General features: G+C 43.2%; 1 protein-coding gene across 1 annotated transcript; it reads left to right on the top strand.

Moving 5' to 3' along the window:
- Positions 1 to 484: 484 nt before the first annotated feature.
- On the top strand, positions 485 to 14541 carry LOC124010826 (glyoxylate reductase/hydroxypyruvate reductase-like). Its single transcript, XM_046323537.1, has 9 exons — positions 485 to 710; positions 1182 to 1312; positions 4375 to 4447; positions 10779 to 10895; positions 11093 to 11181; positions 11329 to 11430; positions 11550 to 11685; positions 11810 to 11940; positions 12954 to 14541. The coding sequence occupies exons 1-9, from the start codon at positions 643 to 645 to the stop codon at positions 13073 to 13075; spliced, it is 969 nt and encodes a 322-aa protein (XP_046179493.1). The 5' UTR covers positions 485 to 642; the 3' UTR covers positions 13076 to 14541.
- Positions 14542 to 14624: the final 83 nt, after the last annotated feature.

Here is a 14624-nt window from a genome sequence, read left to right as displayed (position 1 = left end):
GAACCATATTAATTGTTGTATAACTGATGTATCCCTTTAGCAAACTATATTGATACATTTATTTGGGGCGGACTAGTGGTTGGGCCAGTAACCGAAAGGTTCCTGGATCGAATCCCCAAGCTGGCAAGTTAAAAATCTGTCCTTCTGCCGCTGAACAAGGCAGTTAAACCACTGTTCCCCAGTAGGCCATAATTGTAATTAAGAACTTGTTATTAACTGACTTGCCTTCTTAAATTAAACTAATTAAAACATGCACATTCCAACTCACTTTTATTTATTCCATATTGATCATTTGATTATGATTATCTATTTATTCATCCATTTCACGTTGGATGTCCAGAAATACGTGAAGGCAGTGAAAGGATGGATAGGTCAACAACAAGGAATATCGTCCTGACATTATGCAAAAACAAAAATCAACAATGGAGCGAAGTATCTCCGTCTAGAATCGATTGTAAGTACTACGCATGTGCAATGTTGTCTGACCCCAACATACTTCCTGGTTCAACAGCGTGTGCACACGTTGAAATGTCATCGTGAACACTAAACAATCCGCAAATTTAGCTACATCTGTTATATGATTCGGGTCGTTATTTCAAGCAGTTCTTCTGACTTTTTCCGTCAATCGGAGGACGCACAGAGATGATGAAGGTTTTCATAACAAGACGCATCCCACAGGAGGGAATGAAGATTCTGTCACAGGCTGGAGTGTATGCTTGGTCGCTAGCCTAATGAGTAGCTCATGCGCTGGCACTTTTAATCTATAATGCATGACATGCCAGTAGTGTTATACTTGTGTTAGTCTACTTCTTGCTGTATAAATGCATTGGACACACACAGGAAGTGGAGGATAATGTTGTTCTAAAAGTGTTCTAACCTTGTTCTAAAAGTGAAAGTTCATTGGAGTTGTTTATGACCTTTATTCCAGGTCACATATTGTAGCGGGTTCTCTCAAGGCGTTTTTGTAATTTACAAACGTCTATGTAACATTTGGTTTAGGTAATGAGGTATAATAAAGATTAAAGGTAGGGGAAGGTATGGGGGAAAACAGACCTTGGGAAAAAAAGAACACAGACAGACAATGCAGAATATATGGAGAGTACTGTACAATGAAGTTAATGTTGTTAATTGTCTTGGTCTCTCATTTGAATCTGGTCATCTCCCTGTTTCCATGGAAACAGATGTAAAGTGTCACTGTGGGACTCTGATGAGCCTGTTCCGAGGGTGGAGCTTCTGAAGGGCGTGGAGGGGGCCCATGGGCTGCTGTGCCTCCTGTCGGACAAGATCGACACAGAGGTCCTGGACGCAGCAGGTACGCTGGACATAATCTGGACCAGATTAACTCAAACGGCACTTCTCAGTATTTTCCAATATATAGTACCAGTCAAAAGTTTGGACACACCTACTCATTTAAGGGTTTTTCTTTATTTTTACTATTTTCTACATTGTAGAATAATAGTGAAGACATCAAAACTATGAAATAACACATGGAATCATGTAGTAACCAAAAGTTAAACAAATCAAAATATATTTGAGATTCTTCAAAGTAGCCACCCTTTGCCTTGATGACAGCTTTGCACACTCTTGACATTCTATCAACCAGCTTCATGAGCTTTATTTGCGTTGTTTGTAACTTATTTTTAAAACTTATTTTGTACATAATATTGCTGCTACCGTCTCTTATGACCGAAAATAACTTCTGAACATCAGGACTGCGATTACTCACCACGGACTGGCAGAATCCTTTTTTCTTCTTAACGAGTCTATGAATTATATACTACTTCCTCGGGAACAGGCCCAGATCCCCGTGATTTGCGTGAAGAGGAGGCAGAGAAAAATGGTCCACAGGGTGGGCTGCCTTCTGAGAATTCGTAGGTGATCAAATTAACCTCCACTCCCTTCCGTTTTGCTAGCAAATGTAAAATCTTTGGAGAATAAAATCGATGACCTACGCAGAAGATTAAACTACCAACGGGACATTCAAAACTGTAATATTTTATGCTTCACGGAGTAGTGGCTGAACGACAACACAATCATGGTTATACACTGTACCGGAAGGACAGAACAGCGGCGTCTGGTAAGACAAGGGGACGGCGGACTATGTTTTTTTTGTAAATAACAGCTGGTGCACGATATCTAAGGAAATCTCAAACTATTGCTCGCCTGAGTATCTCATGATAAGCTGTAGACCACACTATCTACCAAGAGAGTTTTCATCTGTATATTTTGTAGCTGTCTACATATCAGCACAGACTGAGGCTGGCACTAAGACAGCATTGAATGAGTTGTATTCCGCCGTAAGCAAAGAAGAAAACGCCCACCCAGAGGCGGCGCTCCTCGTAGCCGGGGACTTTAATGCAGGGAAATGTACATTTGTTTTTACCAAATTTCAATCTGCATGTTAAATGTGCAACCAGAGGGGGAAAAAACTCTGGACCACCTTTACTCGACACAAAGCTCTTCCTCGCCCTCCATTTGACAAATCTGACCATAATTCTATCCTCCTGATTCCTACTTACAAGCAGAAATGAAAGCAGGTGACTAGATCAATAAAAGTGACTAGATCAATACAAAAGTGGTAAGATGAAGCCGATGCTAAGCTACAGGACTGTTTTGCTAGCACAGACTGGAATATGTTCTGGGATTCCTTCGATGGCATTGAGGAGTACACTACATCAGTCATTGATGACGTCATCCCCACAGTGACCGTACCTACATACCCCAACCAGAAGCCATGAATTACAGGCAACATCCGCACTGAGCTAAATGCTAGAGCTGCTGCTTTCAAGGAGTGGGACTCTAACCCGGAAGCTTATAAGAAATGCTGCTATGCCCTCAGACGAACCATCAAACAGGGAAAGTGTCAATACAGGACGAAGATCAAATCGTACCACACCGGCTCTGACGCTCATCGGATGTGGCAGGGTTTGCAAAACATTACAAAGGGAAGCACAGCCGAGAGCTGCCCAGTGACACAAGCCTCCCAGACGAGCTAAACTACTCATAAGCTCGCTTGAGGCAAATAATACTGAAACATGCATGAGAGCACCAGCTGTTCCGTGAAGACTGTGTGATCATGCTCTCCACAGCCGATGTGAGTAAGACCTTTAAACAAGTCAACGTTCACAAGGCCGCAGGGCCAGACGGATTACCAGGACGTGTACTGAGAGCATGCACTGGCCAACTGGCAAGTGTCTTCACTGACATGTTCAACTTCTCCTGTCCGATTCTGTAATACCAACATGTTTTAAGCATGCTTGTGCCCACGAACACTTAAGGTAACCTGTCTAAATGACTATTGACCCATAGCACTCACGTCTGTAGCCTTGAAGTGCTTTGAAAGGCTGGTCATGGCTCACATCAACACCTTTATCCCAGAAACACTAGACCCACTCCAATTTCAATTACCGCCCCAACAGATTCACAGATGATGCAATCTCTATTGCACTCCACACTGCCCTTTCCCACCTGGACAAAAGGAACACCTATATGAGAATGCTATTCATTGACTACAGCTCAGTGTTCAACACCATAGTGCCCTCAAAGCTTCTCAATAAGCTAAGGACCTTGGGACTAGACACCTCCCTCTGCAACTGGATCCTGGACGTCCTGACGGACCACCCCCGGGTGGTAAGGGTAGGTAACAACACATCCACCATGCTGATTCTCAACACAGGGGCCCCACAGGGGTGCGTGCTCAGTCCCCTCCTGTACTCCCTGTTCACTCATGACTGCACGGTCAGGCACGACTCCAACACCATCATTGTTTGCCTATGACACAACAGTGGTAGGCCTGATCACCGACAACGACGAGACAGCCTATAGGCGCATCGATCCCTTTAGCGGGATCATTTTCGTCAACATCCGCTGAATTGCAGAGCTACAAAAAATATTTAATTTTCATGAAATCACAAGTGCAATATAGAGAAAAACATTTCAGGTGAAGCTGGTTGAGAGAATACCAAGAGGGTCCAAAGCTGTCATCAAGGCAAAGGGTGGCTACTTTGAAGAATCTCAAGTATAAAATATATTTGGATTTGTTTAACACATTTTTGGTTACTACATAATTCTATGTGTTTTTTCATAGTTTTGATGTCTTCACTATTCTACAATGTAGAAAATAGTACAAAAATATAGAAAAACCCTTGAATGAGTAGGTGTGTCAAACTTTTGACTGGTACTCTATATTTAAGGTTTATTTTGAATTGTACACATTTTCAGCTAAAAGCTGAATTGCAGCATACATATGCCTACATAAGTAAGTGAATTTAATCTGTAATTTGAGGCTTTTAGGTATGTATTATACTGTAAACGTGTTGTATGATAGTTCCCATTCTGTCTTCTCCTAACACGTAGCTATCGATTTGTGTCCAGGTCCAAACTTGAAGGTGATAAGTACCTTGTCTGTCGGATTTGACCACATGGCCATGGATGAAATCAAGAAACGGTAAGACTAACTACCAACTAGCTTGTACGCAGTGCTTGACTTGGGAGGAAAGAGGTGCAGGAGCGGTCTTTTTCTAAGTCAGTCCATTAGACTATGTTCACAGGAATTCTTAAATGATATGCTACAGAGATCCGTTAATCAAATGTATTTATAAAGCCATTTTTACATCAGCAGATGTCACTAAGTGCTGTATAAAAACCCACCCTAAAACACCAAACGGCAAGCAATGCAGATGTAGAAGCATGGTGGCTAGGAAAAACTCCTGAGAAAGGCAGGAACCTAGGAAGGGAACCAGGCTCTGAGGGGTGGCCAGTCCTCTTCTGGCTGTGCCCGGTGGAAGGGTTCATACACATTTTGACAGATGGAATTTCATTACTTTCCCATGACTTTTAACCAAATTTCCATGACCAATAATTGGTTGTGGCCCTGTCGCCTACATGAAAAAAGTCAGCATAATTAAAGGCTTCTGGTCTCTGATCCCATGTAGGCCTACTATAATGGGAAGAAAAACTATGTGAACCCTTTAGAATTACCTGGATTTCTGCATAAATTTGTCATAACATTTTATCAGATCTTCATCTCGGTCACAACAAAAGACAAAACACAGTCTGCTTAAACTAATAACACACAAACAATTATAATTTTTCATCTCTTTATTGATCACACCGTGTAAACATTCACAGTGCAGGTTGGAAAACTATGTGAACCCTTGGATTTAATAACAGGTTGATCCTCCTTTGGCAGCAATAACCTCAAACGTTTTCTGTAGTTGCTGATCAGACCTGCACAACAGTCAGGAGGAATTTTGCACCATTCCTCTTTACAAAACTGTTTCAGTTCAGCAATATTCTTGGGATGTCTGGTGTGAACCGCTCTCTTGAGGTCATGCCACAGCATCTCAATCGGGTTGAGGTCAGGACTGACTGGGCCACTCAGGTTGAGGTCAGGACCGACTGGGCCACTCCAGAAGGAATATTTTCTTCTGTTCAAGCCATTCTGTTGTTGATTTTACATCTGTCAAATGGGTTGTTGTCCTGTTGCATTACCTAACTTCTTTTGAGCTTCTATTGGCGGACAGATAGCCTTACATTCTCCTGCAAAATGTCTTGATAAACTTGGGAATTCGTTTTTTTGTCGACGATAGCAAGCTGTCCAGGCCCTGAGGCAGCAAAGCAGCCCCAAACCATGATGCTCCCTCCACCATACTTTACAGTTGGGATGAGGTTTTGATATTGGTGTGCTGTGCCTTTTTTTCCTCCATGCATAGTGTTGTGTGTTCCTTCCAAACACCACAACCTTAGTTACATCTGTCCACAGAATATTTTGCCAGTAGCACTGTGGAACATCCAGGTACTCTTTTGCAAACTTCAGACGTGCAGCAATGTTTTTTAAGACAGCAGTGTTCTTCTTCCATGGTGTCCTCCCGTGAACACCATTCTTGTTTAGTGTTTTAGGTATCGTAGACTCGTCAACAAAGATGTTAGCATCTACCAGAGATTTCTGTAAGTCTTTAGCTGACTCTCTAGGATTCTTCTTAACATTGAGCATTCTGCGCTGTGCTCTTGCAGGACGGCCACTCCTAGGGAGATTAGCAACAGTGCTGAACTTTTTCCATTTATAGACTATTTGTCTTACTGACTGAACATCTAGGCCTTTAGAGAGATTTTTGTAAACCTTTCCAGCTTTATGCAAGTCAACAATTCTTAATCTTAGGTCTTCTGAGATCTCTTTTGTTCGAGGCATGGTTCACATAAGGCAATGCTTCTTGTGAATGGCAAAATCATATTTTGTGAGGTTTTTTTTACAGGGCAAGGCAACTCTAACCAACATCTCCAACCTTGTCTCAATGATTGTACTCCAGGTTAGCTGACTCATGACTCCAATTAGCTTTTGGAGAAGTCATGAGCCTAGGGGTTCACATACCTTTTACAACTTACTGTGAATGTTTAAATATTGCATTCAATATAGACAAGAAAAACATAATTTGTGTGTTATTAGTTTAAGCATTGTTGTGACTTAGATGAAGATCAGATCTAATTCTTTGTAAAAATGTATGCAGAAATCCAGGTAATTCCAAATGGTTCACATACTTTTTCTTGCCACTGTATCTCCTGCCGTTGTGCCCTTCATCAAGGCACTTAACCCCGTACAGAGTAGATTAACTGCACTGTTAGGCTACTGTATAAAATGCACGTGGTCAACCCTCCATCTGGAGAGCTACAGGGTGTGCAGGTTTTTGATCCTGCCCTGAAACGCACCAAAGTCTCGTTATCAAGTTCCTGTTGAGCAGGCTACAATTTGGAGCAGGGCTCGGAACAAAAACCTTCACACCCAGTAGCTGTTGGCCACCCTCAATATAAAATATGGCAACATTATACAACCAAAGACTTTTTAATGTTTTTATTAAATTATTCCCTCATTCATTCCGTGATTCAGGGATAAAACGGATAAGGTAGGCTACTTCAAAGCAAGGTAGCTCACTAAGACATGTTTATCTATAATATTCATGTTTCAGGGGAGATCTATGCACAGCATCAAAGTTATTTGTCAATTAGGCTATTCTTTATATATTTTTTGCATTTTCGTATTTACATGGCTAGCCTCCTGTTTAATAGAGGGGAATCACAGCTTTCAAATGATGGTGTCAGATGTATTTCTCACAGTGCCGGTGAAAAGGCAACAATGATTCAACAACTTTAATTCTTAGGCATATAGTTAACTAGCGAGATAGCTTCTAGTATGGCTAATTATGTTTTGAATTGGCAATATAGTTAGTCTATCATTATTTTATAGGCTACTTGCTGCTGAAATGTCTCTCTCTCTCTCCTCAGGCAGATGGCCCACTCACACTGGCACACATGCAGATAATGCACAGCACACACAGAGAGATGTGCTGAAGGCTATGCCTAATTCTGATCATGGCTGATATGTCGATTTATAAGTGATTTGATATATTTGAAAAGGAAATCACAATATTAAAATTAAATTACTTTTCCAGGATGTTCATGACCTTAAGAAAGCTAATTTGACAACTTGGAACGTCGCATCCTGCTCATTCAGGCTGGCACATTGTCAAACTGGAACAGTCTACTGCCACAGATACACCGGATTCACAGACTAGCGGAAAGTGAACTTGAACAAAGCACCATCAAGATATGGATCCCCACTCTCAATTTCTATTCAATGCAGATCAAATCCAATTGTATTTGTCACATACACATGGTTAGCAGATGTTAAATGCGAGTGTAGCGAAATGCTTGTGCTTCTAGTTCCGACAATGCAGTGATAACCAACAAGTAATCTAACTAACAATTCCACAACTACTGTCTTATACACAGTGTAAGGGGATAAAGAATATGTACATAAGGATATATGAATGAGTGATGGTACAGAGCATCATAGGCAAGATACAGTAGATGGTATCGAGTACAGTATATACATATGAGATGAGTATGTAAACAAAGTGGCATAGTTAAAGTGGCTAGTGATTCATGTATTACATAAGGATGCAGTCGATGATATAGAGTACAGTATATACGTATGCATATGAGATGAATAATGTAGGGTAAGTAACATTTATATAAGGTAGCATTGTTTAAAGTGGCTAGTGATATATTTACATTTCCCATCAATTCCCATTATTAAAGTGGATGGAGTTGAGTCAGTGTCAGTGTGTTGGCAGCAGCCACTCAATGTTTGTGGTGGCTGTTTAACAGTCTGATGGCCTTGAGATAGAAGCTGTTTTTCAGTCTCTCGGTCCCAGCTTTGATGCACCTGTACTGACCTCGCCTTCTGGATGATAGCGGGGTGAACAGGCAGTGGCTCGGGTGGTTGATGTTCTTGATAATCTTTATGTCCTTCCTGTAACATCGGGTGGTGTAGGTGTCCCGGAGGGCAGGTAGTTTGCCCCCGGTGATGCGTTGTGCAGACCTCACTACCCTCTGGAGAGCCTTACGGTTGTGGGCGGAGCAGTTGCCGTACCAGGCGGTGATACAGCCCGCCAGGATGCTCTCGATTGTGCATCTGTAGAAGTTTGTGAGTACTTTTGGTGACAAGCCAAATTTCTTCAGCCTCCTGAGGTTGAAGAGGCTCTGCTGCGCCTTCTTCACGATGCTGTCTGTGTGAGTGGACCAATTTAGTTTGTCTGTGATGTGTATGCCGAGGAACTTAACTTGCTACCCTCTCCACTACCGTTCCATCGATGTGGATAGGGTGGTGTTCCCTCTGCTGTTTCCTGAAGTCCACAATCATCTCCTTAGTTTTGTTGACGTTGAGTGTGAGGTTATTTTCCTGACACCACACTCTGAGGGCCCTCACCTCCTCCCTGTAGGCCGTCTCGTCGTTGTTGGTAATCAAGCCTACCACTGTTGTGTCGTCCGCAAACTTGATGATTGAGTTGGAGGCGTGCGTGGCTACGCAGTCGTGGGTGAACAGGGAGTACAGGAGAGGGCTCAGAACGCACCCTTGTGGGGCCCCAGTGTTGAGGATCAGCTGGGTGGAGAGGTTGTTTCCTACCCTCACCACCTGGGGGCGGCCCGTCAGGAAGTCCAGTACCCAGTTGCACAGGGCGGGGTCGAGACCCAGGGTCTCGAGCTTGATGACGAGCTTGGAGGGTACTATGGTGTTGAATGCCGAGCTGTAGTCGATGAACAGCATTCTCACATAGGTATTCCTCTTGTCCAGATGGGTTAGGGCAGTGTGCAGTGGGGTTGAGATCGCATCGTCTGTGGACCTATTTGGGCGGTAAAGCAAATTGGAGTGGGTCTAGGGTGTCAGGTAGGGTGGAGGTGATATGGTCCTTGACAAGTCTCTCAAAGCACTTCATGATGACGGAAGTGAGTGCTACGGGGCGGTAGTCGTTTAGCTCAGTTACCTTGGCTTTTTTGGGAACAGGAACAATGGTGGCCTTCTTGAAGCATGTGGGAACAGCAGACTGGTATAGGGATTGATTGAATATGTCCGTAAACACACCGGCCAGCTGGTCTGCGCATGCTCTGAGGGCGCGGCTGGGGATGCCGTCTGGGCCTGCAGCCTTGCGAGGGTTAACACGTTTAAATGTCTTACTCACCTCGGCTGCAGTGAAGGAGAGTCCGCATGTTTTCGTTGCAGGCCGTGTCAGTGGCACTGTATTGTCCTCAAAGCGGGCAAAAAAGTTATTTAGTCTGCCTGGGAGCAAGACATCCTGGTCCGTGACTGGGCTGGATTTCTTCTTGTAGTCCATGATTGACTGTAGACCCTGCCACATGCCTCTTGTGTCTGAGCCGTTGAATTGAGATTCTACTTTGTCTCTGTACTGACACTTAGCTTGTTTGATAGCCTTGCGAAGGGAATAGCTGCACTGTTTGTATTCGGTCATGTTACCAGTCACCTTGCCCTGATTAAAAGCAGTGGTTCGCGCTTTCAGTTTCACGCGAATGCTGCCATCAATCCACAGTTTCTGGTTAGGGAATGTTTTAATCGTTGCTATGGGAACGACATCTTCAACGCACGTTCTAATGAACTAGCACACCGAATCAGCGTATTCGTCAATATTGTTATCTGACGCAATACGAAACATATCCCAGTCCACGTGATGGAAGCAGTCTTGGAGTGTGGAGTCAGCTTGGTCGGACCAGCGTTGGACAGACCTCAGCGTGGGAGCCTCTTGTTTTAGTTTCTGTCTGTAGGCAGGGATCAACAAAATGGAGTCGTGGTCAGCCTTTCCGAAAGGAGGGCGGGGCAGGGCCTTATATGCGTCGCGGAAGTTAGAGTAACAATGATCCAAGGTTTTTCCACCCCTGGTTGCGCAATCGATATGCTGATAAAATTTAGGGAGTCTTGTTTTCAGATTAGCCTTGTTAAAATTCCCAGCTACAATGAATGCAGTCTCCGGATAAATGGATTCCAGTTTGCAAAGAGTCAAATAAAGTTCGTTCAGAGCCATCGATGTGTCTGCTTGGGGGGGTATATACGGCTGTGATTATAATCGAAGAGAATTCTCTTGGTAGATAATGCGGTCTACATTTGATTGTGAGGAATTCTAAATCAGGTGAACAGAAGGATTTGAGTTCCTGTATGTTTCTTTCATCACACCATGCCTATCAGCGGCCCAGATCGAGCATTCACCCCGGCTTCACCTCACTTTGATCAATCTTTTGTGTGTGAATCTGGGCCGCTGATAGGCCACTTTGTTTTATAGAGGAGCCGGTAAGCAGTTCCCGGAAAAATTTGAGGTGCCAGTACGGTGCTCCAGATGGCTCCGGCCCAATTCAAGCAATGATTGTACGAACAAATACCTTCCTCACATCTAAGTCAAACTCTCATTGTGCCCTCTTCTCCATGTTCTGTGCAGAGGGGTGCGTGTGGGCTACACTCCAGACGTCCTGACTGATGCCACAGCGGAGCTGACCGTCGCCCTGCTCCTGGCTACAGCTCGGCGGCTACCAGAGGGCGTGGTGGAGGTTAAGAAGTCAGTGATCAATGAAAACACAGATGCATTTACTACATAAGACTTCAGTTTCAGATGATCACTCTTGATGTGTTGTACATTGATACTTTAGGGATGTGTTGCTGAAACAAATTTCTATCTACAATTAATATGAGCAAAACAGAATGTGTGTCCTCATTTCCCACTTTTTAACTCTCTCTCGCTTTCTTTTCTCTCAGTGGAGGCTGGAGCACCTGGAAACCTCTGTGGTTGTGTGGTTATGGTCTGTCAGGCAGCACTGTCGGTGTCATTGGACTGGGACGCATAGGTAGTGACAGTGATTGATTTATACTGGATTCAAGGACTCCTGCCTTTTAGGCCTATGGTCCATATAATCCATACTGTTGCTGAAAGGGTTGGACAAAATGTCTTACTAACTGATTGATTGTCTGGAGTCAATGCTGTTTTCGCTCAGGTATGGCCATAGCCAGGAGGCTGAAACCGTTTGGAGTGAAGAGGCTCCTGTACTCTGGAAGAACTGCCAAATCCTATGCTGCTGAGGTGGAGGGAGAATACGGTGAGCGGGGTTGGAGGGGCTATGGAAAACAGGAAAGTATAAGAGAGAGGGTGAGAATCAGATGAGGTGTTTATTTGGCTGTTTCTTCACCCTCTCTCCTCCCCTCCTCTCTGTTGCAGTGCCCTTGGACACGCTGGTGTCTGAGAGCGATTTTGTCGTGGTGTCCTGCGCCCTCACACCAGAGACCCAAGGCCTGTGTAACAAGGACTTCTTCAGCAAGATGAAGAACACCGCTGTCTTCATCAACACCAGCAGGTACTCCATTAAACACGTAGAGCAGTGCAAATCAAACCCCACTGACTGCCTTTGGAAATGACCACTGTTACAGTCATTCAAAGTTCTAAAAATAGAGGTGTGTGTGTGTGTGTGTGTGTTATAGGGGTGCAGTGGTGAATCAGGAGGATCTGTACCAGGCTCTGTCCAGTGGTCAGATAGCTTGTGCTGGGCTGGACGTCACAACCCCAGAACCACTCCCCACCGACCACCCCCTCCTCACCCTCAAAAACTGTGGTGAGTATATGGAGACACAGGGATGGAAGCCAGTTTACTCTGTTTTATTGTCTATGATTCATCTCAAATCATTGTTGTGGTCTTTCCAGGGGAATCAAGAATACTCTTCTTTTTTTTTTACGCCTGCTCATTAAAATTAACCAGTTGCTTTTCCCCAGAGATGATTTATACTGAACAAAATATAAATGCAACATGTAACAATTTCAAATATTTTACTGAGTTACAGTTTTATATAATGAACTCAGTCAATTGAAATAAATAAATTAGGCCCTAATCTATGGATTTTCACATGACTGTGACAGGGTCACAGATACCCTTAAAAAATGGGCCTCACGATCTAGTCATGGTATTTTTGTGCATTCAAATTGGCTTTGATAAAATGCAATTGTGTTCATTGTCCGTAGCTTATACCTCCCCATACCATAACCCCACCGCCACCACGTGGCTCTCTGTTCACAACGTTGACATCAGCAAACCGCTCTCCCACACGACGCCATGCACGTGGTCTGCGGTTGTGAGGCCAGTTGGACGTACTGCCAAATTCTCTAAAACAACATTGGAGGCGGCTTATGGTAGAAAAATTAACATTCAATTATCTGGCAACCGCTCGGTTGGACATTCCTGCAGTCAGCATGCCAATTGCACACTCCCTCAAAACTTGAGACATCTGTGGCAGTGTGTTGTGTGACAAAACTGCACATTTTAGTGGCATTTTATTGTCCCCAGCACAAGGTGCACCTGTGTAATGATCCTGCTGTTTAATCAGCATCTTGATATGCCACACCTTTCAGGTGGATGGATTATCTTTGCAAAGGAGAAATCCTCATTAACAGGGATATAAACAAGAGAAATAAGCTTTTTGTGCATATCGAACATTTCTGGGACATTTTTATTTCTGCTCATGAAACATGGGACCAACACTTTACATGTTGTGTTTATATTTTTGTTCAGTGTATATTGTGCAATCCGATCATATCCCTGCTAATACTTTTCTCTCGTCTGTCCACCTGCAGTGGTCTTGCCCCACATTGGCAGTGCTACCTACTCCACACGTGGCATCATGGCAGAGCTGTCCGCAAACAATCTGCTGGCAGGCCTACAGGGCACAGACATGCCCAGCGAACTCAAATTCTAGTGCTGCTCTACAACTTCTCAATTCTGCCTCGGTCCTCCTGTTAGAATGATTTTCTTATCAACCAATCATTAGTCATTACCAGGGAAGGTAAAAGCCGTAAGTGACCAGGGAGGAATCTGTGTTAAGATTATTGCTGTTCTATTAAAGGAAAGATTCACCCATTTTGAATGTTATATAATTTTTGTGCATCTCTGAGCGATGTTCTATCGATTCCTGAGGATTTTCATGTGTTTTCATGTGTATCTGAGCTATTCGCTGTTCAAACATGCAGAAATACAGCCGGTATGACGTCTTTAGTGTCATAGAAATACAGCCGGTATGACGTCTTTAGTGTCATAGAAATACAGCCGGTATGACGTCTTTGGTGTCATAGAAATACAGCCGGTATGACGTCTTTGGTGTCATAGAAATACAGCCGGTATGACGTCTTTGGTGTCATAGAAATACAGCCGGTATGACGTCTTTGGTGTCATAGAAATACAGCCGGTATGACGTCTTTAGTGTCATAGAAATACAGCCGGTATGACGTCTTTAGTGTCATAGAAATACAGCCGGTATGACGTCTTTAGTGTCATAGAAATACAGCCGGTATGACGTCTTTAGTGTCATAGAAATACAGCCGGTATGACGTCTTTAGTGTCATAGAAATACAGCCGGTATGACGTCTTTAGTGTCATAGAAATACAGCCGGTATGACGTCTTTAGTGTCATAGAAATACAGCCGGTATGACGTCTTTAGTGTCATAGAAATACAGCCGGTATGACGTCTTTAGTGTCATAGAAATACAGCCGGTATGACGTCTTTAGTGTCATAGAAATACAGCCGGTATGACGTCTTTGGTGTCATAGAAATACAGCCGGTATGACGTCTTTAGTGTCATAGAAATAAAAATAAAATTTGTCCTTTCAGCTGTATTTATGCCTGCTTGAATGGCATATAGATGCACAAAAACTGGGTGAATGTTTCCTTTAACATGCTCTCCCAACATGAAGGTAAACTTCTGCCTCTTGCTCTTACTGTTTTACAAGAAATAACTAACTTCTAAAATGTTACTTGAAAGAGGAAGTGTATAGTATTAGCGTTTTGAGAACATGCCTCAGTACACTGAACAGTACTCCTAAGGGTCAGCCATGACTTCCTTTTAAGGATGTAGAAAAGCACTACAATGTCTCTGCACACAATTCATTACTGGCCTTCTTGTTCTTATGAAACACTTGATCAAATTGTGTAAAACAGTAGTTGTAATGTTTTCTATTGTTCTCATGACAGTTTTGTGTTAACATATTGAGATATGGATCGCCATTGTCTATTTGTGCATAATTCTAAGAAACACTATCTCTAATTAATCTATGGTAAAACACCTCGCCTATAATCATTGTTTGTTTCAAACCAGCTGATCACTCCCTCCCTCTATCATGGTCTGTCATTCTGGCTTGGTTGAATAAAGTAGAAATGTTGTACAGTACGTCATAATGTGTGAACATATTTCCCCCATAAGAAGAATACTAGATCCATGCGTAAATTAAAAGTTAGAATAGATCATTTAAA

Source organism: Oncorhynchus gorbuscha, linkage group LG23 (assembly GCF_021184085.1).
Source record: "Oncorhynchus gorbuscha isolate QuinsamMale2020 ecotype Even-year linkage group LG23, OgorEven_v1.0, whole genome shotgun sequence".
NCBI classification, from domain to species: domain Eukaryota; kingdom Metazoa; phylum Chordata; class Actinopteri; order Salmoniformes; family Salmonidae; genus Oncorhynchus; species Oncorhynchus gorbuscha.
This window is presented reverse-complemented; position numbering and strand designations above follow the sequence as displayed.

What these genes read in the sequence shown, in the direction of transcription:
- LOC124010826 (XM_046323537.1), top strand. Translation starts at nt 643, where the DNA reads ATGATGAAGGTTTTCATAACAAGACGCATCCCACAGGAGGGAATGAAG. An exon ending in ATTCTGTCACAGGCTGGAGT is followed by an intron (nt 711 to 1,181) that starts GTATGCTTGGTC and finishes CCATGGAAACAG; the next exon opens with ATGTAAAGTGTCACTGTGGG. An exon ending in GGCGTGGTGGAGGTTAAGAA is followed by an intron (nt 10,896 to 11,092) that starts GTCAGTGATCAA and finishes CTTTTCTCTCAG; the next exon opens with TGGAGGCTGGAGCACCTGGA.